Source organism: Ustilago hordei (assembly GCF_900519145.1).
Source record: "Ustilago hordei strain Uho2 genome assembly, contig: UHO2_contig_02, whole genome shotgun sequence".
Lineage (NCBI taxonomy): Eukaryota > Fungi > Basidiomycota > Ustilaginomycetes > Ustilaginales > Ustilaginaceae > Ustilago > Ustilago hordei.
The window spans coordinates 1,759,484-1,783,895 of record NW_024545252.1 but is presented as its reverse complement, the minus strand read 5'-3'; the positions used below and the strand labels follow the sequence as shown (position 1 = coordinate 1,783,895).

General features: G+C 49.6%; 5 protein-coding genes across 5 annotated transcripts; 2 read left to right on the top strand and 3 right to left on the bottom strand.

Annotated features, from left to right (window-relative positions):
* Window positions 1-251: 251 nt before the first annotated feature.
* On the bottom strand, window positions 252-3,443 carry UHO2_01361 (uncharacterized protein; the record flags this gene model as incomplete). Its single annotated transcript, XM_041553828.1, has 1 exon — window positions 252-3,443. One exon carries the CDS (start codon window positions 3,441-3,443, stop codon window positions 252-254), a length of 3,192 nt encoding a protein of 1,063 aa, XP_041409762.1.
* Window positions 3,444-5,976: 2,533 nt separating this feature from the next.
* Window positions 5,977-8,701, bottom strand: UHO2_01360 (uncharacterized protein; the record flags this gene model as incomplete). Its single annotated transcript, XM_041553827.1, has 4 exons — window positions 5,977-6,416; window positions 6,732-6,895; window positions 7,256-7,597; window positions 8,205-8,701. The coding sequence occupies 4 exons, from the start codon at window positions 8,699-8,701 to the stop codon at window positions 5,977-5,979; spliced, it is 1,443 nt and encodes a 480-aa protein (XP_041409761.1).
* A 4,603-nt stretch (window positions 8,702-13,304) lies between these two features.
* Window positions 13,305-18,463, top strand: UHO2_01359 (uncharacterized protein; the record flags this gene model as incomplete). The annotated part of the gene is made up of 3 exons (XM_041553826.1): window positions 13,305-14,221; window positions 14,806-17,165; window positions 17,244-18,463. The coding sequence occupies 3 exons, from the start codon at window positions 13,305-13,307 to the stop codon at window positions 18,461-18,463; spliced, it is 4,497 nt and encodes a 1,498-aa protein (XP_041409760.1).
* A 2,139-nt stretch (window positions 18,464-20,602) lies between these two features.
* Window positions 20,603-21,433, bottom strand: UHO2_01358 (uncharacterized protein; the record flags this gene model as incomplete). Its single annotated transcript, XM_041553825.1, has 3 exons — window positions 20,603-20,719; window positions 20,782-20,922; window positions 21,050-21,433. 3 exons carry the CDS (start codon window positions 21,431-21,433, stop codon window positions 20,603-20,605), a joined length of 642 nt encoding a protein of 213 aa, XP_041409759.1.
* Window positions 21,434-23,218: 1,785 nt separating this feature from the next.
* On the top strand, window positions 23,219-24,307 carry UHO2_01357 (uncharacterized protein; the record flags this gene model as incomplete). The annotated part of the gene is made up of 1 exon (XM_041553824.1): window positions 23,219-24,307. The coding sequence occupies one exon, from the start codon at window positions 23,219-23,221 to the stop codon at window positions 24,305-24,307; it is 1,089 nt and encodes a 362-aa protein (XP_041409758.1).
* Between the last annotated feature and the right edge of the window lie 105 nt (window positions 24,308-24,412).

Below are 24,412 nucleotides of genomic sequence, written 5' to 3'. Positions count from 1 at the left end.
TGCACCCAATCTCTGGTGAGATCGGCTCGCCTCGATCTCTGATCAGATCGGTCATCTAACTGGATCGGCTCCACCTGATCTCTGATCAGATCTGCCCCGCTTCATCCTTTGGCGTCGCACTGGATCGTAATCTTCAACATAGACACACACAAATTCATCCAGATTCGTCCACAGCAGCGATCGAGTGAGAGGTGACGACGGCATGAAGCATGGGCTTTCGATTGTTTAACAGCAGCTGAAGTGTGACCACTCTAGAAAGCGAGTATGACACTCCTCCCTGTAGACTTTACAAAATCGAACCAATCGACCGTATGACCACTTGAATCCAGCTTAGCCCAATAATCTCTCACAACCTGTACGTTGTCTCTGTTCGCCTTTTCTAGTCCCAAACTCTCCAAATGATGAATGCAGAATTGCCTATCTTGCCTCGTCAGCGCTACTGTCGAGCACAAGAACCAGACAGTGCACATTTCCCAACTTGCCACGTCGAGCCACATTTGGAATGGTGCTGGACCTTCCTCCTCCGCCGCCTCCGGGTCTTCTTCCGTGGGTAGATCAGGGGCAATGAGGGAATGGGAAAGGTCTTCCATACCGATAGTGGCGTTGATGAGCGGGTCGGGATGGTTGGCGTCGCGAAGGTCGTCTGTGGAAGTGTCGGAGGATCGGAGACCGCCGATGTAGTTCGAGGGTGCAGGACGAGGTTGTGCTGGTGCACTGACAGAAGGTTTACGGTGCGAAGAGGCGCTAGTGAAGATGGGTGCAGTGGGGGAGAAGGATTGGATCTTCATCATTTTAGCTAGTCGGATGATTTCGTGCAAGATGTTCTGCAGCTCGGGATGCAAGGATCCACGTCGATGAACTGCTTGGAGCAAGTACAATCGAGCAGTTTGGCGCCAGATCTCTTGCAAAGCAAAGGCTCTAACGCGCAAAGATGAGGAGGTATTGGGATCAGACCAAGGTGGAAGAGACATGACTTTGCGTTCAATCTCGCGTGATCGCTCAGCAACCTCATCTTCGCTAGGTCGGGTTGGGTGAGCAACAGTACTACTTATAGGCCCCCACACATCGGCAGCAAGATCTGAGATCATTTTGAAACACGTCAACAGCTCCAAAGAGATGAGTGAGATACGACCAAAGAACGGCTCGTCTTTGTCGGGCGAACCTGGTGTGATGGCGTCTGCCATACTATTTGCGCGTCGTTGTTTTGTGAGTTGAAGAGGCTTGTGTGCGCCGGGCTCACGGATCGCGACGTGTGTCCGCTTGCCTCGATCCGAGACAGTGTCGAGCACATCGGTGTAGACTGCAGTCAAGAGCATGACCGAGACAAAGGAGCCCTTCTTCTCCTCCTCTCTCGCATGATCGAGATCGATGCCTTCTCGCTGCATGACCTTGCCCAATTCCTCTGTGAGCTGTCGAGCCCTCTCCGCACCAGCGAAGCAAAGACAAGCCCAACGCAAATTGATAATTGCACACAGCTCCTGGTCCAAAGTCAACTCGTCTCTGCTGCGCTGCAGCTCGGCCTGAGCAATGTCAAACCAGAGCTCGACCGTGTACTCTTCAACCTTGTGACCCTTGAAAGCGTCTCGCTCAGGGTCATCCATCTCCTGAATGTTGTCTTCGACCGTCGAAAGCTTGCCAATCAGGTTGCGACCGGGAGTCAAGCCAGAGCGCTGGATGGTCTCGTTGCGTCGAGATTGGGTTCCATACCGCTCTGCGCTGACTTTGACTGAAGTGGAGGTAGGAGGTCTGTCACCACTACGACGGTGGGTTTCGACGATGCTGACGTCTTCCTCAGGCTCCATCTCTTCATCCTCGTCGTCTTCTTCACTCTCTGTGTTACTGTGCGATCGGCGGCTGCGTCCATTGTTTGCTCTGTCGGCAGCACCACCTTGTTCCATTCGGACACTTTCTTCTGTCTCGTTGGGGAACATATCCATCAGAGTTTGCGACTTTGCATGTTCCGACGTGGTATCAGTTTTGCTCTTCTGTAGAACATCAGTTGCAACGGATGTCCAACTTGGCGGAGGCGCGCCCTGTTGACCTTGCTGCTTCGCGTCCGTCTTTTGCGCGGTCTTGCGGACACGCTGAACCAACTCGTGGTACGCCAGACAGACGACAACGACGGAAGCTCGACAGGCCTTGTTGGATCGGATGACACTCATGAGATAGTCGACGGCGGCCTGACGCTTCTTGTTCGACAGCAGCATCAGGGTGGCATGCCAGAAGCGTTCGTAGATCGGGCTGTATTTGCTGAGAAGCGACTCGATGGCGTCCGAGTCAAGCAACTTGCGGTATCGATTGGAAGCTCGAGCTGGAGTGGCTGCTTTGCCCTTGCCAGACTTTGACGACGTATTCGGTGAAGGGGCATTGTCAGCTCCCCGAGCATATTTCGAGTGCGAATGTGCCGATGAAGCTGAGGGTTGAGTGTCGTGCCTGTGAGAGCTGCTGGTCGCCGAGGACGATGCTCGAGAGGGCTCATGAACGGAACGGGATGCAGGTTGTGCATCGAGAGGCGAAGAGGCGTGTTGCGCACCGGCTGAAGGCGTGTTGTCCGAGGTAGGAGGGATTGATGCACCACCTTGTTCACCAACAAGAGGACCTGTCAGTTTCATGAGCTCAGTGACAAAATCATCGAGCATGATGTTGTCCATGCTGTTCGAGTAACCTTGATTCCATTGCGATGCATTTGGCGTGGCTGCACCGTTGCTGCCATTGATGAGATTGAATAGAGTGTTGGTGTCGACAGCGTTGCTCTGCCTGGCAACGTTGACTGCGGGATGCTGGATAACAGGGGCCGAGGTGTCCGCCAAGCCATTCGAGTTGGCTATGGGCCAGATATTGGGACGATTGTATCGGACGGCGGATCGATTGAGTGCTGCGGCGTTCTGATTCATCCAAGCCAACTGATTCGCTACAGCTGAATTCTGAAGTCCCGGGAAGACGGCAGCATTTTGAAATTGTTGCTGCTGCTGTGCAAAGTGCTGTGCAAAATGCTGTGAGGGGAAATGGGCAGAGTTATTCCACGAAGAGGTCGAAGCTGTCGGCGCTTCCGCTGCCGAGTTTGTCGGAACAGCCGAACTGGATGCCAAGACGGGAAAGTTGGCGTGGTAAGCAGCAGGAGTGGCACTTGGCCCACGAACAGCACGACAAGGCGCTTTGGCTGCGCTGCAAGGCGTAGCGGAAGGGGTCGGATAAGGCGTAGCTCTCTGTTGGCTTGGCTCACGCTGAGGTGTTGCACTGCTGCTGAATTGGCAGTGAATGCCACGGTCTGCGCATCGGTTGCACGACATTGCGCCATTGTGACGGACACGAAAGTCTTCATCACATTTCTTGCGTCGTTGCTTGCAAGTGACGCATCCGCTTCGTGAACGGACCTCGCCAGGCTTTCTTGTGCGGGGTGGAGGAGGCGAGCTTGGCCCAGCTGCATCGTTCTTCGGCGGCATGGTGGTGGTGGTCCAGGATCACGATTGAGACTTTGAGCGGACCCGAGATGCGAATGTGATGATTGTTGAAAAGGTGAGACAGTTGAGTTGCTCGTCCTGTCGGAGGAATCCGATGGTTTGCTGTGCATGATCTCAAGTCGGAAAGAGTTGCAGACCAACAAGACCCTGTTGCACAGCCAAAATTGGTCAGTCAAATCAAGCTTCGCGTTGCAGCAACCAACCAAGATTCCAGCGCGGCGGAAGCAGGCTCATGCCGCTGGAGAGATCGTTCGAAATCGGGGCTCCCGATGCTTGACACATCGGGACATGGCAGTTGACTATCCCTGCAAGGATCAAACTTTGCCAACACCTCTCCGTGATGAGCTCGTGCATTGTTCAATGGTCATGACAGTGCACACAAGCGACTCGGATAGTTTGTGGTGCAATTTCGAACCCTGAGCTCGCTTCCGTTGCAATCCGCTATCGGAAAAGCCGTCCCGAGGTCATCTTTCAGTTCCTCAGGAGACGTGACTACAAGAATCTGCAGAGTCAGAATGTGTGACTAGTGCTGCGGTGCCAGTTGAAGTTTGAAGTGCAATACACCGCTTCGTCCGGGCTACATTCTAGCTCCTTTCGCACAGCTGAATGATGACAACAATGCTTGAGATTTCATGAACTAAAGCTACAAAACATGAATATATATATCTTTGCTTTATCTATGAGGATGTCAAACTCTCTCCTATGAACTAGGTGTATTCTAAGGAGCCTGTGTGCTATTCTCCATGAGGAGCTCCTGATTTGACCAGCATGCATGCATGATCCTTGGTCACAATCCTCAGTCTATCTGCACCTCTGGCCATTTGCATATTGGGTAAACCTCTGGTAATTCCAGTGTATCTTCAACTCCCCCCTTGCCGGTGTTCCCAGACCTATCAATTGTGCTAGTTGTGATGTATCTAGTCCTTTCAATGGCTTTATGAGTATATCTGCCACATTCTTGGCCATTCTGACATACTTGATCACTATATCTCCATCTTGTACATGGTCCCTGTCATAGGGCTGGATGCGCAGGAGCAGGAAGAATAGATGTCATATGAGGAAGAGCACAGGAATCGCAGAATCGGGCGAAATAAGGGGTACAGCAGAGTTCATCAAGATCTGTAGTAGAGAGGCTCTATGACAGATCTCACCCAAATTGGCACAAGCAGGATTGTATGAATCCTGCCAAATTTGGTAGTACCTTGATCATAAGATAGATCTTGCAGGAGCTGGCAAGAGGGCACCAATTCTCACATGTCTCACAGCAGGATAAGACATTGTAGGCATTGGGTCCATCATCCTGATGAAGCAGGGGGCCAACCCAATGGTGAGCTCAGAGCAGGAGGGTGGGCAAGATGAATAAGGAAGGTGAGTCACCACCCAGATGAAGTGGGTAATGGCCCTGTGCCGCGTCACGCTCATCTTGCTCTCACGGCCGGGATGTTTGTGGCTGCGACGAGATATAACTCTCGTCGCTGTCGGTCCCTTTAGCTTCAGGAATACCATCAATTCACTACCTCATCTTGCGACTGCGCAGCAGCACATGGTGACAAGATTTGTTCAAACCACACGCCATCCGATCCATCCATCTTCAATTTCCATCTGCCTTCAAGATACTTCTGTCATGGGACAGGATGCGCAGGAAGTAAGAAGATCCAAAGTCATATGAAGAGGAGTGTAAGTGGTTGCACACCAGAGACTAGTTTTGGGTGTTATCCAATTGGTATAGGTGGGATTGATTGAGTAAGATCTACTTGGTATGTTTCAACTAAACATAACCAGACAACTTCATACTGTTAGGTCTCAGCTGACTGCCTTGAACACTCTGTTCAGAGGTTGCACAGCACATTCGTTGTTCATTGGAGAGTGAGTGATACACTCTCCTTACAGTATGAGTGTTTGTAGTACTGTTGTTAATACTCTCGGACATTGTCTGGACTGCAATATTCTTATCACCTACAGAGGATGGAAGTTACTGGACCACAGGTGTGAGACACCACCTACAATAACTGACTGGACTGCAGGTGTCGAGCAACACTGCCTACAGTGAGGGACTGGACTGCAAGTGTTGAAGAACCAATACCACCCATCTTGCTTGTCTGCCAGTGATATGACATTGTGACTTGAAGTACTTGAGCGCTTCATGATCTGTGAGAATGACTAACTGACTTGGAAGTCCTGCTAGCATGTGTCACCACTGAGTGAGGCAAGTGACCACTGCTAGGAGCTCCTTGTCATGGTTCTTGTAGTTTTTCTCAGCTGACAACATCTTCCTTGAATAAAATGCTACCAGGTGCCAATGTCCTTTGTGCTCTTGTTTGAGCACTCCAGTGATGGCAAAGTCACTTGCATCTGTTTCCAGCCTTGTAGGAAGGTGGTAATTGAAGTGTCGAAGTACTCCAGCCATCGTGAATGCTTGGATGAGTTTGTGGAAAGCTTGTCAAGCTTCTTCTGGCAACCCAAACTTCTTGAAACATTCAGTTGGTTTCACCAGTGATGTTAGTGGCTTGGCGATTCAAGCAAAGTGAGCAATGAATTGCCTGTAGAAGTTGGCAAAGCCAAGGAATCTTTGGATATCATGGATTGATTCTGGCATTGGCCACTCCTTGACTGTCCATACTTTCTCAGGATCCATCTCTACCCCTGTGGGTTTGATGATGTACCCTAGAAACTCTACTGTCATGGTGTGGAACTCACACTTCAACAGTTTAGCAAACAGCCAATTGTTTCTCAAATGGGTGAGAACTTCAGTGACATGTTGCATGTGTGCTTCCTCCATGTCACTGAAGATGAGGAAGTCATCCAAGTATACAACAACATATACTCTGATGATGTCTTGGAAGATGATATTGATGAATGATTGGAAATGAGCTGGTGCATTCGCTAATCTGAATGGCAACACAAGGTACTCATATAGTCCCAATTGTGTACCAAACACTGTTTTCCATTTGTCTCCTTTTGCAATGCAAATGAGGTTGTATGCTGCTTGGAGATCTAGTTTGGAGTAGATCTTTGCCTTTCAGAGCAGGAACAATTGCTCCTCAATGAGGGGCAATGGAGCCCTGTTCTTGACAGTAATCTCATTGAGTCCCCGATAATCCACACAAAGTCTGAGACCTCCATCTTTCTTAGGTATGAAGAGCACAGGTGACCTTGCTGGACTCTTCGATGGTTGTATGAACCCCTTTGCAAGGTTCTCGTCCAGATACTTCCTCAATTCAGACATTTCTTTAGGCCCTTTGAGATACAATGGGCCTTGAGGCAGTCAACTTCCTTCCATTAATTCAAGGTGGAGATCATGCTTGGTATGCTGTGGAAGCCTGTCTGCTTCCACCTTGTTGAACACATCATGAAGATGTTGGTATGGCTTTGGTATATCTGCCACCATCACCTTCTTCTCGATCTCAACCTCCATCTCTACTCCTTTATCAGCACTGGTAGGAACAAAACCAAAGGCCAGGAGTGATGAGGGTGGTACTTCCAATAACATGAACCCTATGGGTCTGTCCTCTAAGGCTGCCTGAAGTAATTGCTTCACTGAGACAAACTCATTCCCATGCATGGTTGGTCATACCATTTTCTCTTCATAGGAGCCCATTACCACAGATTTCATTGAAATTGGTGATAAGCTGTCTCTTATGGTGAGCTCCTGTTTTTGCTCACCTGTTGCAGTGGCTTTCGTCAAATTTTGTGACAGTTCCACTACTATGACCGATTTTGACACTTTTGATTGTAAACCCCTAGTTGCAGCTGCCTCAGGGGGCTGCTTCGGGGGTCGTTTATGGTCCTGGGACTTGAACTCTAGTTGGCCTGTGTCCCATCGTATGGTGGGCTTGAGCCTTCTGAGCTTGGTGAATCCCAATATAAGATCATAGTCAGTGGTATCGGCTACTGATACTTCGACTACACCTAGGCTGTGCTTGCCAATAACCACCTGTATGGTCACAGCACTATTGATAACAAGCTGGTGTCCAGTGACACCATGAATCGATCTTGTTTTTGAGGGTTTTGTGGGTATTAGGTACTTACTGATAAAGGAATCTGAAACTATGGACAAGCCAGTGCCAGTGTTGGTGAGTATATGAGCAGGATGGTCTTGGACTGTTCCTGTAAGCTCTAATACCACTTTTCTTTTGCTGGTGGAGAAACATATTTGGCAATCTTGATATATACACAATGATGGTGAGGAGGTTTGTAGAGCCATGCATGCCATCAGTGCATCCACCCACTGTCATTTCCCTCATTGTTGTCATCTTGAGGTTCCTCATGATTAGCATCATTAGGAACTTGGTATTGACTGAAGTCTAGGTCATCAGGGTCGCTCATTTCAGCACTGCCTGTATGCCCATCCCCTGAGTTGGTGGCCCCTTCTTCAAAGGGGTCTTCTGTGGTTACCATGACTCTTGGACCCAAAGGTCATGGGCCCAGAGGGTCTGCCTTCTTGTTTGGGCAGTCTCTGGCCCAATGTCCAACACCTTTGCAAATATGGCAAGTGCTATTGCCTGGTACTGTGGGGCTTCCTTGTTTCGGACCTGGTATGTACTGCTGAGGCAGCAACCAATTAGTTGGTCTGCTCAGGTTTCCTGCCATTGTTTGTGCCAGCATTTGAGTGGAGTTTCTTTGTGTCAGTTGCCAAACAGGGAATGAGCTCTGAGCGGGTGGCGTTGGTCAGAATCCCAGGTTCAATTATCTTTGACCTCTCAGTACCATTCCCACTTCTTTGCAGGCAGGTTATGCTCAAACTTTTCTTGCAGACTATGTGTGAGACTGCCTCTGAACAAGTCAATGATGAGTTCATTATCATCCAGATTGACTTTTCCTTCCAAGTCTCTGAAACATTCCACATGGTGTGTGGCAGAACCAGGTGCATTGCTAGTGAGTTTGAGAGCCAACAGCTTGTTGTAGGCTTCCATTCTAGCATTCTGGGGATTGAATTGTTCCAACAGCCACTCTGTGAAGTAGTGCCAGTCATTGAATAACCTTCCTTCACAAGCCCTGTCAATATGGAGCTTGGAGGTCCACCACTCCCATGCATTCCCTTCCAATTGAGAGCCCATGTGATTGATCATTCTTGTTTGCTCATATACCTGGTTAAACTTAAACCAGGCTTCGGCTTCGAGAATGAATATCTCCACATCTTGTGGATTGAACTTAGGAAAGGGTGTGGCAATTGGCTTTGATTGAGAGAGATCTGCCAATACACTAGGATCCTCCTCCGAGTCTAGGACATAAGGTTCCATCCTAGTCCTACTATACAGATCCACCCTGGGTTTGAAGTGTCATGGGCCTGGATGCTCAGGAAGCAGGAGGGTCATGGGTTCATATGGAAGGAGCACAGGTATCGAAGATCTAGTCGATACCAGTAGAGAGCATGGTCATAGTGCAGTCTCCATGGAGACTATGGACTCCTATGGACTCACATGCAAAGGAGGACACGAGCCACATGTGAGGAGGGCCAGGCACAGCCATGAGGAGGACCAAGCTCAAGGAGCAGGCACAGCCACGAAGAGGACCAAGCTCAGATGGTTACCACTCAGGGGCTCAAGAGACAAGAGTCAAAGGAACTGTCACCAGTCAAAGGAGAAGGAGCAGTGTATAGGACACTAGCAGGCAGGTCCTGAGGAAGAGGAGCAGTGTCGAAGGAGTCGACACCAGGTCATGAGGAGGAGGAGCAGTGTTGAAGGAGTCGACACCACTCAAGAGGCACAGGGGTGCCAAGCAGGAGAGGCCCCTGAGCAGTACTCGATGAAGAAGGTACTCTCTGGAGAGAGTGCAGGAGCAGCATCGCTGGCAATGCTGTGAAGAGGTATATAACCATGCTTTCTCATCATCATAGGTCGAGTGGATCCTCATCCACTCTACTCACCATACAACTAGTCAATACTTTAGAAACACAAGTACTCATTAGTTACAGTCAGCATAGCAGCAATCTATCAAGGTTGCTCCTCATCGTAGTGTGTGTGTTGTATCACCACTACCTGATGTCTGTAGGTGCCCCATAGCAGGTTAGCAGTCCAGATATAGATAAAACCGAAGGCAGTAGTCCACTGCGGTCCAGGGATCACTTCAAGCGTCAAAGTCAACACACTGGACACTCGTGTTGATGCCACCAACCTTATCACCAACACCATCAACCTCATTATCATCAATACTCACCAACCTTATCACCAATGTCATCAACCTCATCATCATCAACACTCACACCAGACCTTGGTGTCATCATAACCAAAGCATTGATATTGATCATGCCAAGCTACCCCTGAATGGAGTGTCCACAGAGGTCAGCCGAAACCTATGATAGTATATACAATGAACACCACCTGCTGTCACTGCACAACTTGATAGTCACTGATACCGAGACAATAGCTGTCACACAGTTTGATAGTCACCGAGTATCTCGACAGACCGACCTGGGTTTCAGGCGCGAGACCCCTGACATGAAGTACTTTGGCCCGGTGGGTGAGGTGTACTTTTCATAATTGACATCATCCTGCTCTTCTACATCAGCAAACGAGACAGATCATCCTGGTCATGGTGCTGGTGTAGGAGTTTGAGGATCTCCTATCATGGATTTGTCACCTCCTACCCACTCTTCTGATGGTGAGAACTCCATTGTCTCTTCTCTGCTTAGGTGAGCATGGCAAAGTCATTCTTCTTGTTGGCCTTGCCTGGTGAGCTCAAGCTGGGCTTCTAGTAGTGCTAGAAGCCAGTCGAGCTTATTGTTGAGGCCTTGGTCCATCATCGTGATTGTGGGGTGCTGCTTGAATGATCCACTCTAATGTCAGAGGTCATGCGCCTGAAACCTGAGATCGGTAGTTGTATCAATACTATTACCAATTCTGTTGAGTTATGCAACAGCACTTGTGGTATTGCGATTCTTCACGAGATATGCAGCAGAGCTGTCTCTATTACTTTCCTCACTCAAATCTGTAGTTGTGATGATGCTATTGCAGATTTCAACTGACCACTGTCAGACACTCCATCCAGAGGTAGCTTGGCACAATCAATAACTATGTGAACTTGCTGATGACACCAAAGGTCTGGTGTGAATATGGATTGGTGGTGTCGACATGAGTGTCCAGTGTGTCAACTATGCTTGAGGTGATCCCCAGACTGCAGTGGACGACTGCCTTCGGTTCTATTGATATCTGGACCACTGGTTTGCTATGAACCGCCTTCAGATGTCAGGAAATGGTGATACAACACACACACTTTGATGAGGAGCAATCTATTGATTGCAACTTATGCTGACTGAAAACTAATGAGTACTTATGTTTCTAAAGTATTGACTAGTTATATGGTGAGTGTAGAGTGGATGGGGATCCACTCGACCATTTGTGACAAGAAGGTATGGTTATATACCCCTTTGCAGTGTCGCCAGCAACGCTGCTCCTGCTCCCTCTCCAGAGAGTACCTCCTGCATCAAGTACTACACAGGAGTCTTCGATGAGACTCCTCCTTGTCATGATGCTATCCCATCTATCTTCCTTGAGCTGTGTCGACTCCATCAACACTGCTCTTTCTCCTCATGTTCTCTTTGCTGGTGTCTGTTGCACAGCTCTACTTCCTTTGACCAGCAATGGTCCTCCTCTATCTCTACCTTGTGTGCCCCTGAGTGGTAACCCACTGCATGTCATTGGGCTCAGTCCCCCTCTTGGCAAGACTGGGTCCTTGGCCCAGTGGAGCTTGGTCCCCTTCCCTGTATAAGTGTGGTGCTTCCTGCATGTGAATCATTGTATGTATGTTCTTGTCACTGATCTCTGCGGAATCTGCTCCAAGATCATGCTTCCTGCAGATTCTGGCAAGAATCATGATACCAATGTCATTCGTGCCAATTTCGCTGAGATCTGCCATAGAGCTGATTCTACTGCCGATCTTGGTGAGCCCTGCTGCAAACCTTATGATCTGCCCAATCCCACGATTCCTGTGCTACCTGTCAGGGGTCTCGCGCCTGAAACCCAGGTTGGTCTGTCGAGATACTTGGTGACTATCAAACTGTGCAACAGCTATTGTCTTGGTATCGGTCTCGATGAGCTAGTTGTTCAGCAACTATCAAGTTGCACAATGACAGCAGGTGGCATTTGTGGTATATACTATCATAGGTTTTGGCTGACCTCTGTGGACACTCCATTCAGGGGTAGCTCGGCATGATCAATATCAATACAAAGGTTATGATGACACCAAGGTCTGGTGTGAGTGTTGATGATGATGAGGTTGATGGTGTCGGTGATAAGGTTGGTGAGTGTTGATGGTAATGAGGTTGATAGTGTTGTTGATAGGGTTGGTGGCATCAACACGAGTGTCCAGTGTGTTGACTTGATGCTTGAAGTGATCCCCAGACCGCAGTGGACTACTGCCTTTGGTTCTATCTATATCCAGACTGCTGACCTACTATGGGTCGCCTTCGGATGTCAGGTAGTGGTGATACAACACATGCACTATGATGAGGAGCAACCTTGATAGATTGCTGCTATGCTGACTGAAACTAATATATACTTATGCTGAAGTGATAACTAGTTATGTTGGGTGTAGAGTGGATGAGGATCCACTCGACCTTTGATGATGAGAAAGCATGGTTATATACCTCTTTACAGCATCGCCAGCGACGCTGCTCCTGCTCTCTCTCCAGAGAGTACCTTCTTCATCGAGTATTGTACAGGGGCCCCTCTAGCACTGCTCCTCCTCCTTGCTATCCTGCTTGCTTGGTGTCATGGGCCTGGATGCTCAAGAAGCAGGAGGGTCACTGGTTCATATGGACGGAGCACAGGTATCGAAGACCTAGTCGATACCAGTAGAGAGCATGGTCGTAGTGCAGTCTCCATGGAGACCATGGACTCCTATGGATTCACATGCAAAGGAGCACTGAGCCCATATGCGAGGAGGACCAGGCACAGCCACGAGGAGGACCAAGCTCAAAGAGCAGGCGCAGCCACGAGGAGGACCAAGCTCAGATGGTTACCACTCAGGGGCTCGAGAGACAGGAAGTCGACACAGGTCATGAGGAGGAGGAGCAGTGTCGAAGAAGTCGACACAGGTCATGAGGAGGAGGAGCAGTGTCGAAGGAGTCGACACCACTCAAGAGGCACAGGGATGCCAAGCAGGAGAGGCCCCTGAGCAGTACTCGATGAAGAAGGTACTCTCTGGAGAGAGAGCAGGAGCAGCATCGCTGGCAATGCTGTGAAGAGGTATATAACCATGCTTTCTCATCATCATAGGTCGAGTGGATCCCCATCCACTCTACTCACCATAACTAGTTATCACTTCAGCATAAGTATACATTAGTTTCAGTCAGCATAGCAGCAATCTATCAAGGTTGCTCCTCATCGTAGTGTGTGTGTTGTATCACCACTACCTGACGTCCGAAGGCGCCCATAGCAGGTTAGCGGTCCGGATATAGATAGAACCGAAGGCAGTAGTCCACTGCGGTCCGGGGATCACTTCAAGCATCAAGTCAACACACTGGACACTCGTGTTGACGCCACCAACCTTATCACCAACACCATCAACCTCATTATCATCGACATCACCAATCTCATCATCAACACCATCAACCTCATCATCATCAACACTCACACCAGACCTTGGTGTCATCATAACATTGATATTGATCGTGCCGAGCTACCCCTGAACGGAGTGTCCACAGAGGTCAGCCGAAACCTACGATAGTATATACAACAAACGCCACCTGCTGTCACTGCACAACTTGATAGTCACTGAGTATCTCGAGACAATAGCTGTCGCACAGTTTGATAGTCACCGAGTATCTCGACAGACCGACCTGGGTTTCAGGCGCGAGACCCCTGACATTAGAGTGGATCGTTCAAGCAGCTCCTCACGATCACCATGACGGACCCAGACCTCAACAATAAGCTCGATAGACTACTCACTCTATTGGAAGCTCAGCTAGAGCTTACTAGGCAGGGTCATCGAGAGGAACGACTACAACGAGCTCAGCTGGGTAGGGAGGAGACAATGGACCTCTCTCACTCGGAAGACCAAGCAGGAGGAGGAGATGAGTCTATGATAGGAGACCCACATACTCCTACTCCTGCTCCACGATCAAGACGATCAGTCTCATTCAACCTGGATGAGCAGGAGGACATCAACTATGAGAAGTATGCTTCACCTACTGGGCCAAGATATGTCAAGACTAAGCTGGACCCCTACAGCAGGACTAGGACGGACCCTTACCCCCTGGACCACGAGGAGGATACCAGCATCATGGCAGAGCTTAACCGGTCAAAGCCCATCGCCACCCCCTTTCCAAAGTTCAATCCCCGAGACATGGAGATCTTCATTCTAGAAGCCGAAGCATGGTTTAAGTTCAACCAGGTGTATGAGCAGTCTAGGATGATCAATCACATGGGTGCTCAACTGGAAGGGACAGCAAGAGAGTGGTGGACCTCCAAGCTCCGTATTGATAGAGCTAGAGAAGGAAGGTTGTTCAATGATTGGCACTACTTCACAGAGCGACTGTCAGAGCAGTTCAACCCACGCAATGCTAGGATGGAGGCATACAACAAGCTGTTGGCTCTCAGACTCACAAGTGATGCTCCTGGTGCCGCCACATGTCATGTAGAGCGGTTCAGAGACTTGGAAGGACAGGTCAACCTAGATGACAATGAGCTAGTGATTGATCTCTTCAGAGGTAGTCTCACTCGTAGCATACAGGAGAAGTTCGAGAGGAATCCACCTGGGAAGAGATGGGAGTGGTATCGAGAGGTCGAGGAGATCGATCGACAGAGGATGCTACTACAGCAGTCCTCGGCTAGACACTCACTTCCAAATGCCACGTCACCTCCACTAAGAACTGGGTCTCAGCCAAATCAAAGTTCAATCCCCATCCGACAACCCACTCAACCTTATCCAGCTCGATCACCATCACAAGCAACTACACAAGCAACTATACAAAACCTAAACCGACCCCTTCCTCATCATCCCACCCAACCCTCGAAGCAAGGAAGCCCTGCTCCATCAGGTATCAACACCTGTCATGTATGCAAGGGTATCGGCCATTGGGCCAGAGACTGCCCCAGCAGGAGGGTAAACCCTCTTAGCTCTCGACCCATGGGACCAAAGGTTATGGTCACCACAGCAGACCCCTTCGAGGAGGCCACCGACTCAGGAGATGGCCACACAGGCAGCACTGAGACGGGTGACCCCGAGGCCATGGACCTCAGCTCATACCAGCAACCCATGGACCCCGATCACGAGGAGGAGCACGATGATGATGACGACGAGGGAAACATCAGTGGGGTGATGCACTGATGGCATGCATTGCTCTACAAACCTCCTCGCCATCACTCTGTATATATCAAGATTGTCAAGTATGTTTCTCTACCAGTGGAGGCAAAGCAGTACTGGAGCTCTCTGGAATGGTTCAAGACCATCCTGCTCGGATACTAGCTGATACCGGTGCTGGTTTGTCCATAGTCTCAGATTCTTTCATTAGTAAGTACCAAATACCCACAAAACCCATAAAAACAAGATCGATCCATGGTGTCACCGGGCACCAACTCTCCATCAATAGTTCTGCGAGCATGCAGGTATCTATTGGTACACACAATCTGGGTGTGGTCGAAGCTTCAGTGGCCGACACTGCGGACTATGACCTCATCCTGGGGTTCACTGAGCTACGGAGGCTCAAACCCACCATACAATGGGATACGGGCCAGCTGGAGTTCAAGACTCAGGAGCAGGACCGACCCCCTAGTAGACCCCCTGAAGCAGCAAGAGCAGGGGACCTAACCATGAGGAGACCAACCCTTCATGGTAACGAGTTTGTCTCAGCAGAGCGCATACTACGAGCAGCTCTGGAAGATGGACCCATAGGGTTCATGCTGTTAGAGGAGCCACCATCATCACTCCCAGCCTTTGGTTTTGTACCTACAGGTGCAGACAAAGGAGTCGAGATGGAGGTGGAGGTAGATAAGGTGGTGACGGCTGCAGACATACCAAAGCCATACCAACACCTGCGAGATGTGTTTGATGAGGTGGAAGCAGACAAGCTGCCCCATCATACCGAGCATGATCTCCACCTCGAGTTGATAGAAGGAGGTAAGCCACCTCAAGGGCCCCTATACCTTAAGGGACCCAAGGAGATGTCCGAGTTGAGGAGGTACTTGGATGAGAACCTCGAGAAGGGGTTCATAAGACCATCGAAGAGCCCGGCACGATCACCGGTGCTCTTCGTACCAAAGAAGGATGGAGGTCTCAGACTCTGTGTGGACTACAGAGGTCTCAACGAGATCACTGTCAAGAACAGGGCACCATTGCCCCTCATCGAAGAGCAGCTGTTCTTACTCAGGAAGGCAAGGATCTATACCAAGCTAGACCTTAGAGCAGCATACAACCTCATCCGGATTGCTAAAGGAGATGAATGGAAGACAGCTTTTGGCACTCAGTTGGGACTCTATGAGTACCTAGTGATGCCCTTTGGCCTAGCCAATGCTCCGGCTCACTTCCAGTCATTCATCAATGACATCTTCCGAGACATCATTGGGATATATGTGGTAGTATACCTAGATGACTTCCTGATCTTCAGTGACACTGAAGAAGCACATGTGAAGCATGTCACTGAGGTCCTCACTCGCTTAAGGAGCAACAGGCTCTTTGCTAAGCTGTCAAAGTGTGAGTTCCACACCAAGACAGTTGAGTTCCTGGGGTACATCATCAAGCCAACGGGCATAGAGATGGACCCAGAAAAGGTGCGCACTGTTAAGGAGTGGCCAATGCCGGAGTCAATCCATGACATCCAGAGGTTCCTGGGTTTTGCCAACTTCTATCGAAGGTTCATAGCCCACTTTGCTCGCATAGCCAAGCCCTTGACAGCACTGGTAAAGCCTATAGAACGGTTCAAGAAGTTCGAGCTACCAGAGGAGGCCCAACAGGCCTTCCACAAGCTCATCCAGGCCTTCACATCAGCAGGAGTGCTTCAGCACTTCGACTACCACCTTCCAACAAGGTTGGAGACTGATGCAAGTGACTTTGCTATAGCAGGAGTACTCAAGCAGGAGCATGAAGGACGATGGCATCCAGTGGCCTTCTACTCTAGGAAGATGTCTTCTGCCGAGAAGAACTATGAGATCCATGATAAGGAGCTCCTAGCTGTGGTCGCTTGCCTCACTCAGTGGCGACACATGCTAGCTGGACTACCGAACCAACTGGTCATCCTCACTGACCATGAAGCCCTCAAGTACTTCAAGTCACAGAGACGCATCACAGGTCGACAAGCTCGATGGGCAATACTACTAGCAGACTTCGACTTCATATTGCAGTATCGACCAGGAGACAAAGGTGGTGAACCCGATGCTCTCACCAGAAGGACAGACATGCAACCAGCTGGTGAAGAGCAGGATCACAATGTGAGGCAACTACTGCCTCCTCGAGTGTTCAAGGAGACAGCAGACCATGACTCGCTTCTAGTGGCCCCCATGATCTCGATGGAGTCCATAGCATCAAAAGGTCTCAAAGACCTGGTCAAGATCTTCCAGCCTTTAGACCAAGAGCTACAGGAGATACATAGGAAGAAGCCTTTCGAACTCAAGGATGACCTATGGTACAGTGGAGGAAGGTTGGTTATCCCCAAGGTGATCATGCCAGGGAGGACCAACAACCGACACTCAAGGAGTGCCAAAGAGGTAGATGGACAGTCTCTCTCTGTAGAGCATCTGCGATTCATGGTGATGACCCAATGCCATGATGGTATCACTGCTGGACACGTAGGAAGAGATGCTACCATCAAGGCAGCTCAATGACATTACTGGTGGCCAAACATGACAGCTTGGATTGCAGACTATGTAGCAAGTTGTCCTGTATGTGCTAGGTACAAAGCTCCTCGTCATCGTCCATATGGTTTGCTACAGCCACTAGCAACCCCAGACAGGCCCTGGGGCTCCATATCCCTCGACTTCATCGAAGGACTACCAACATCGAAGAAGTATGACTCCAAGACCTATGACTCTATCTTAGTCATTGTCGACAGGCTAACCAAGTTTGCCATACTAGCTCCAACCCATAAGACAGTCACGGCCAAACAGACTGCAGTATTGCTATATGGACACATGGTTAGACTCTTTGGATATCCAGATCACATGGTCTCGGACCGAGGCAGGCAGTTCATATCAGGAGCATGGAAGGCATTTGCAGAGCAAATGGGTGTGAAGCACTCACTTAGCACGGCTTACCATCCTCAAACTGATGGTCAGACAGAGAGAGTCAATCAGGTCATAGAGCAATATCTCAGGATGTACTGCAACTATGAGCAGAATGACTGGGCCAACCTGCTGGACACTGCGGCCTTTGTATACAACAACACGGTCCACAACAGCATTGGTGTCTCACCATTCTTTGCATGCTATGGATGGAACCCCAAAGCTCATCCTGACATCCCTCAACGACTAGGAGTCAATGATCCAGGTCGCTTCGAGTACCTCATGGATGGAAAGGAGCGTTGCAAGTACCTCCAGGAGCAGATCAGAGAGGCACAACGTAGATCAGTAGACCAGTATAACAGGAAGCACAAGGACATTGAGTTTAAGGTGGGTGATATGGTCTATATCAACCGCCGAAACTGGAAGACACGGAGACCCACACCCAAGTTGGATACCCGGTTTGCAGGACCCTACCCAGTTCAGGAACGGGTAGGACGCCGAGCTTACCGAATCACATTGCCAGCAAACCTTAGGGTGCATGATGTGTTCCATGTCTCCATGCTCGAGCCAGCAAGAACAAGTTCTCTTCCTCAACGTGCTGAACAGCCCACCATGCCACCACTTCCAGATGAGGACCTCGACTTCGAAGTCGAAGCACTCATCGACAAGCGTTCATACAATGGGACTACAGAGTACAAGGTGTTGTGGAGAGGGTACTCAGAAGAAGCTGCTTCATGGGAACCAGTAGAGAACCTCAACTGTCCCGACCTCATCCAGGAGTATGAGGTGTCGGAGGGGGGACGAGTGAGTAGACAAAGTAGAGAAAGGAGGAGAGAACAGGAGGAGTAGAGAGAGGAGGATGACATTGAGAGAAGGAGGAAGGATGACGGGGGCGATGTTGTCAAGGAAGAGGAGGAGTCAGCATGAACCAGACCAGAGCATGCCTCGACGGAGCTCGGCTCTTAAGAGGGGGGTAGTGTCATGGGCCTGGATGCTCAAGAAGCAGGAGGGTCACTGGTTCATATGGACGGAGCACAGGTATCGAAGACCTAGTCGATACCAGTAGAGAGCATGGTCGTAGTGCAGTCTCCATGGAGACCATGGACTCCTATGGATTCACATGCAAAGGAGCACTGAGCCCATATGCGAGGAGGACCAGGCACAGCCACGAGGAGGACCAAGCTCAAAGAGCAGGCGCAGCCACGAGGAGGACCAAGCTCAGATGGTTACCACTCAGGGGCTCGAGAGACAGGAAGTCGACACAGGTCATGAGGAGGAGGAGCAGTGTCGAAGAAGTCGACACAGGTCATGAGGAGGAGGAGCAGTGTCGAAGGAGTCGACACCACTCAAGAGGCACAGGGATGCCAAGCAGGAGAGGCCCCTGAGCAGTACTCGATGAAGAAGGTACTCTCTGGAGAGAGAGCAGGAGCAGCATCGCTGGCAATGCTGTGAAGAGGTATATAACCATGCTTTCTCATCATCATAGGTCGAGTGGATCCCCATCCACTCTACTCACCATAACTAGTTATCACTTCAGCATAAGTATACATTAGTTTCAGTCAGCATAGCAGCAATCTATCAAGGTTGCTCCTCATCGTAGTGTGTGTGTTGTATCACCACTACCTGACGTCCGAAGGCGCCCATAGCAGGTTAGCGGTCCGGATATAGATAGAACCGAAGGCAGTAGTCCACTGCGGTCCGGGGATCACTTCAAGCATCAAGTCAACACACTGGACACTCGTGTTGATGCCACCAACCTTATCACCAACACCATCAACCTCATTATCATCGACATCACCAATCTCATCATCAACACCATCAACCTCATCATCATCAACACTCACACCAGACCTTGGTGTCATCATAACATTGATATTGATCGTGCCGAGCTACCCCTGAACGGAGTGTCCACAGAGGTCAGCCGAAACCTACGATAGTATATACAACAAACGCCACCTGCTGTCACTGCACAACTTGATAGTCACCGAGTATCTCGAGACAATAGCTGTCGCACAGTTTGATAGTCACCGAGTATCTCGACAGACCGACCTGGGTTTCAGGCGCGAGACCCCTGACACTTGGCACCCCTGTGCCTCTTGAGCTGTGTCAACTCCTTCGACACTGCTCCTCCTCCTCAGGACCTGCTTGCCAGTTCCCTATTCACTACTCCTTCTCCTTTGACTGGTGACAGTTCCTTTGACTCTTGTCTCTCGAGCCCCCTGAGTGGTAACCATCTGCATGCTCCTTGAGCTTGGTCCTCCTCGTGGCTGTGCCTGCCCCTCCTCGCATATGGGCTCAGTCCTCCTTTGCATGTGAGTCCATAGGAGTCCATGGTCTCCATGGAGACTGCACTACAACCATGCTCTCTAATGGTATCGACTAGATCTTTGATACCTGTGCTCCTTCCATATGAACCAGTGGCCCTCCTGCTTCTTGAGCATCCAGGCCCATGACACTACCTTCATATCATTTCGGCCTTCCCTCGCTCTGCGCAGCTTAGGCCCGTGACAAGCTCCTTCTCTCCTAACCAGCGACCACCTTCTCGAGCTTATCTTGTGAATCCCCTTAGCCACTTGTTGGACCTTGTGACCAAACCCCTTGGTCATGTGGTCACCCCTGTGCTTGGTCCTGTGTGGCTATACACACATACCCATTGAGTGGTAACCATCCACATGATGCTCAGCTCGGTCCCCTGCTCCTACATGTGGTTATCTCTGTGTGCTTCTCCTTCTAATGCTGGTATCTTCCTTCCTGAATCTCCTGACACTTGCTCATGTTGGCCAACTTGCTGAGGCATGCTGATCCAGCTGATCCCAATTGATCCTTGTGAGATTAACCTGGAACCCAGAGTTTGGTTGATCTCATAAATCATATGCACTACCAGCCTGATTAGATTTGTCAATTCCCAATGATTTGGTGCCAATCAATTTGGCACACCCTTCATATGTTGATCCACTGATCCTGTGACATTACCATGAATGCTGTTGGTCAATTTGGTGCACCCTTCATATGCTGGCCCGCTGGCCCTGTGACATCTTCCTTGTTCTTTGTTATCCTCTTGTGGCATTGGCAATAGGAGTATCTTTGGACCAGTGCTGGTGAGGTCTGTTGTATGAGTGTGGTATTACTGTTCCCACTGAACTCTGTAGTAGCAGACTGGTTCTTACCAATCTTGATGAGTTCTGCCATAGAGCCATTGGTCCTACTGATCTCACTGAACTCTGTTGGAACCCCCTTTTCCCCAATTCACGATCATTGTGCATGGTCTCTTCATATGAATCCATTTCTTCCTGCGCATCCATCTGGCCCTGTGACACCGGGTCTTTTGCGCAGACCCTAACTGCAGGCCCCAAGATCTTCTGCGCAGACCCTGTGACACTAGGTTCGTGTCCGTCTTGATCTTGAGTACCCAATGGGTATTGACAGGTTTCACACCAGGTGGGGGTCAGCAACCTCCCATGTACCCATTGCTTCCAGGCCATCCAATTCTTTTTGCATGGCTTCTTCCCAGAGTCCTCTGTCCAGTCCAGCTAGTGCTTTGTGAACTGTTGGGTCCAGATTCTTCTTATCCCCAACACCTGTTGTTGTAAGTCCAAACATGCTGTTGTCTTCCCAAGTTTCAGGGTTCGGTAGACCTTTGAATGGAATCATTGCACCTTCTTCCATGATCTCTTCTTCCTCTGTTTTGGCAATTGTTTCAATGCTCATGTATTTGTCCATTGGTTCCTGATCTGTCTCATCAAATAGGGTTTCTTCTGTGTATCCTAAATCATGGAAATCTTCTTCACCTGCCAGCGCTGGAGGGGTCTGTACATCCATTGGTTGCTGTTCTGTATGATTTGTCCAGCATTTGGATTCCAGGAATCTTGCTGAGTTACTCCAAAAGATGTTTGGATTGTAGTCCGGGCTGTAGAATACATCCTTTTTGTTCTCGACTGTATCCTAAGAATATAGGGTCTATGGTCAAGCTCCCTTCACACAGGTGCATGCTTACTGCAATGCTTACTTTATTTCAATAGGTTGAAGCTACAAATAAGAACATATATATATGCATTGAGACTGTCTATCACGAACCGGTTTGACGGTTGCGACGACGACGACGAGGGCGCGATTCGAGAGGCTGAGGAGACTACCAGACTTCGGAAGGAAAGTAGATGTTCAGTTGATTGAGAGTGTGACTTATGATCTCTTTTCCCTTAAGGAAAAGAGCTGAGAAGAAGGAAGGAGCAAACTATGAGATTGAAAGTATAAGTCTCGATGCGACGAGTTTAAGACTCTGGTACAGTGAAATGAATCACCAATGTTTGATCTAAAGGGGGTATCAAAGTTTTGGCGTTTTTAAAAACCCGGGTTTTTTCAAGAGCGCATTTTTCAAAAAAACGCAAAAGCTTACATAAGCTCTGCAAAGGGAAAAAAAAAACCGAATTTTCAAAAACGCAGCTCAGGAGGCATGTTTGCGAAAATGCGGTTTTTTTATCACTCCACATCTTCTCTCCTTTCCTCACTCTCATTGCACTTTTGCTCACTCCCTCTTCCTTGCACTCATTCAACATGACCTCCTCCACTGATGATTCTCATGACATCTCTGCAGAGTTGTTATGCCAGTCCACTACACAATCTGACAGGCACTCTCTCTTCTGCTGTTCAATACAACTCTTCTCACCACCTTATGAAACATTACATTGAGTGCATTGTGTGACGAGGAAAGCAAGATATAAGCAAGCAATGGGTGATAGCAACAAGAGCAGGACAAGTATCATATGCTCACTGTTAGGTTACATCTCTTATTGGCTGTATAATTTATGTTTCATTTGATTACTGTTAGGTTACACCTCCTTTTGGCCATATGATTCATGCTTCCTATGCTTACTTTTAGGTTACATATTTTATCGGCCGTATGATTTCATCGTGTTTTTGGAAACCTGCTTTTCCTTGGGGGGGGGGGTTCAAATTCCCTCCAAAAACGCGCTCTCGAAAAAACCCGCGTTTTTAAAATCGCAAAAACTTTGATACCCCCTTAAGATAATTTTGAGAGGGGTCATGACCGGGTCACGACACCGTCTTCTGAGGGTGCTGCGGATGAGTCGAATGTTACTCCTGCAGAGAGCTTCTAAACCATTACTATGTCATCCTTCATGTGTTTTGCACTTCTGAGTCAGCTCGCGAGTAAGCGGCTTGTGTTTTCACAAGCTTTGCCAATCGTGAGCTTCGGCAATTGCGGGCTTCGGTGATTGCAAGCTTCGGTAATTGGATACTCTGGATATACTCTGACGTATCTTCAACTGGTGTCTCTACTTTTCAACTACAAATGGATTCCAGCCTTTTAAGTTTGCTTGCTTGCTGCGAAGCTGGTTCGTGTCACTTCTTCTTTGCTCTGCTTCCCTCGGAATTCGACCTCGCCTTATCCTGTCGAGGTGACCTTGTTTACCCTTCGTATCCCGCCCATATCTCTTGCGAACGAGTCTTGCTTCCACACGCCTAGAATCACCTTACTTGCTCCCTTCGCGGCTCGCTCCTCTACCCCGGCGCACCATCGCTTGCTCTGTGCCTTGGCAAGCAAGGTGAACGTTACCACGGCTCGACATCTTCGCAGCCTTGTCCAAGATGGCAACTACTACCACCGCAGGATCGCGAGACTCGCCCTCACCGCCTATTTCCAACGATGAGGCCCTTCGTCGACTCGGCATGAAGCAAGGCTCCTCTTCTTCCTCCTCCTCGTCTCCGTCATCGTTCAGTGCAGGATACAAGATGGCACCCGGCGCATTGACCTCTTCGTTCGGTTTCGGAGACTATGCGCGATTCTTCGCCTCCGGTGCGCTATGTGCCACTATCACTCACGGTGCCATGACACCCATCGATGTCGTCAAGACTCGAATCCAGCTCGAACCAAAGGGCTCAAAAGAGACTATGCTTTCCATGGGCCGTAAGATCGTCGCCTCCGAAGGTCCAGCTGGTCTTCTCACTGGCTTCGGCCCCACTGCTGTCGGTTACCTGATTCAAGGTGGTGCCAAGTTTGCTGGCTACGAGTTCTTCAAGAAGAAGGGTGTTGATCTTGCCGGCAGCCACGAAACCGCTCAACAGTACCGTCAAGTCATCTACCTCGGTGGTGCCGCTGCTGCTGAAGTCATTGCGACCACTCTCCTGACACCTCTCGAGGCAGCACGTATCCGCATGGTCTCCGAACGAGGTTACGCCAAGGGTCTTGTCTCAGCCGTCACTCGTATGGGTGCTGAGGAGGGTCTCCGAGGCTTCTATGCTGGTTACGCTCCCATCCTCTGCAAACAGGTTCCTTACGCCATCGGCCAGTTCGTTACTAACGAATGGGCTCACACCGTTGCTGACTCCACCATCTCTAAGGAGGACCGCGCTAAGTACGGCAAGGCCGGTGAAGTCACCATCCAGCTTGGATGTGGTATGATTGCTGGTGTTGCAGCTGCTGTCCTATCTCATCCCGCCGATACTCTTCTCAGCAAGATCAACAAGGGCGGAGGAGGACAGGGTTCCGCAATGACCAAGCTCATCCGTCTTGCAGGCGAGACCGGTCCCGTTGGTATCTGGGCTGGTCTCGGCACCAGGGTACTTATGACAGCGTTCCTAGTCAGTGGTCAGTTCCTTCTCTACGCTCAAGTCGGTCAGCTGCTTGGCAAGCCGCCTGGTATCGAGATCCGCTCCGATGCCGAAAAGAAGCAATGATCTGCTGCTATCACTCTTCACAACCGTTCCTTCTGCTGCTGAACTGTATTATAGACACATCCGATCGCAACTCATCGGTTTCACTCATACCATCATCGTGAACAA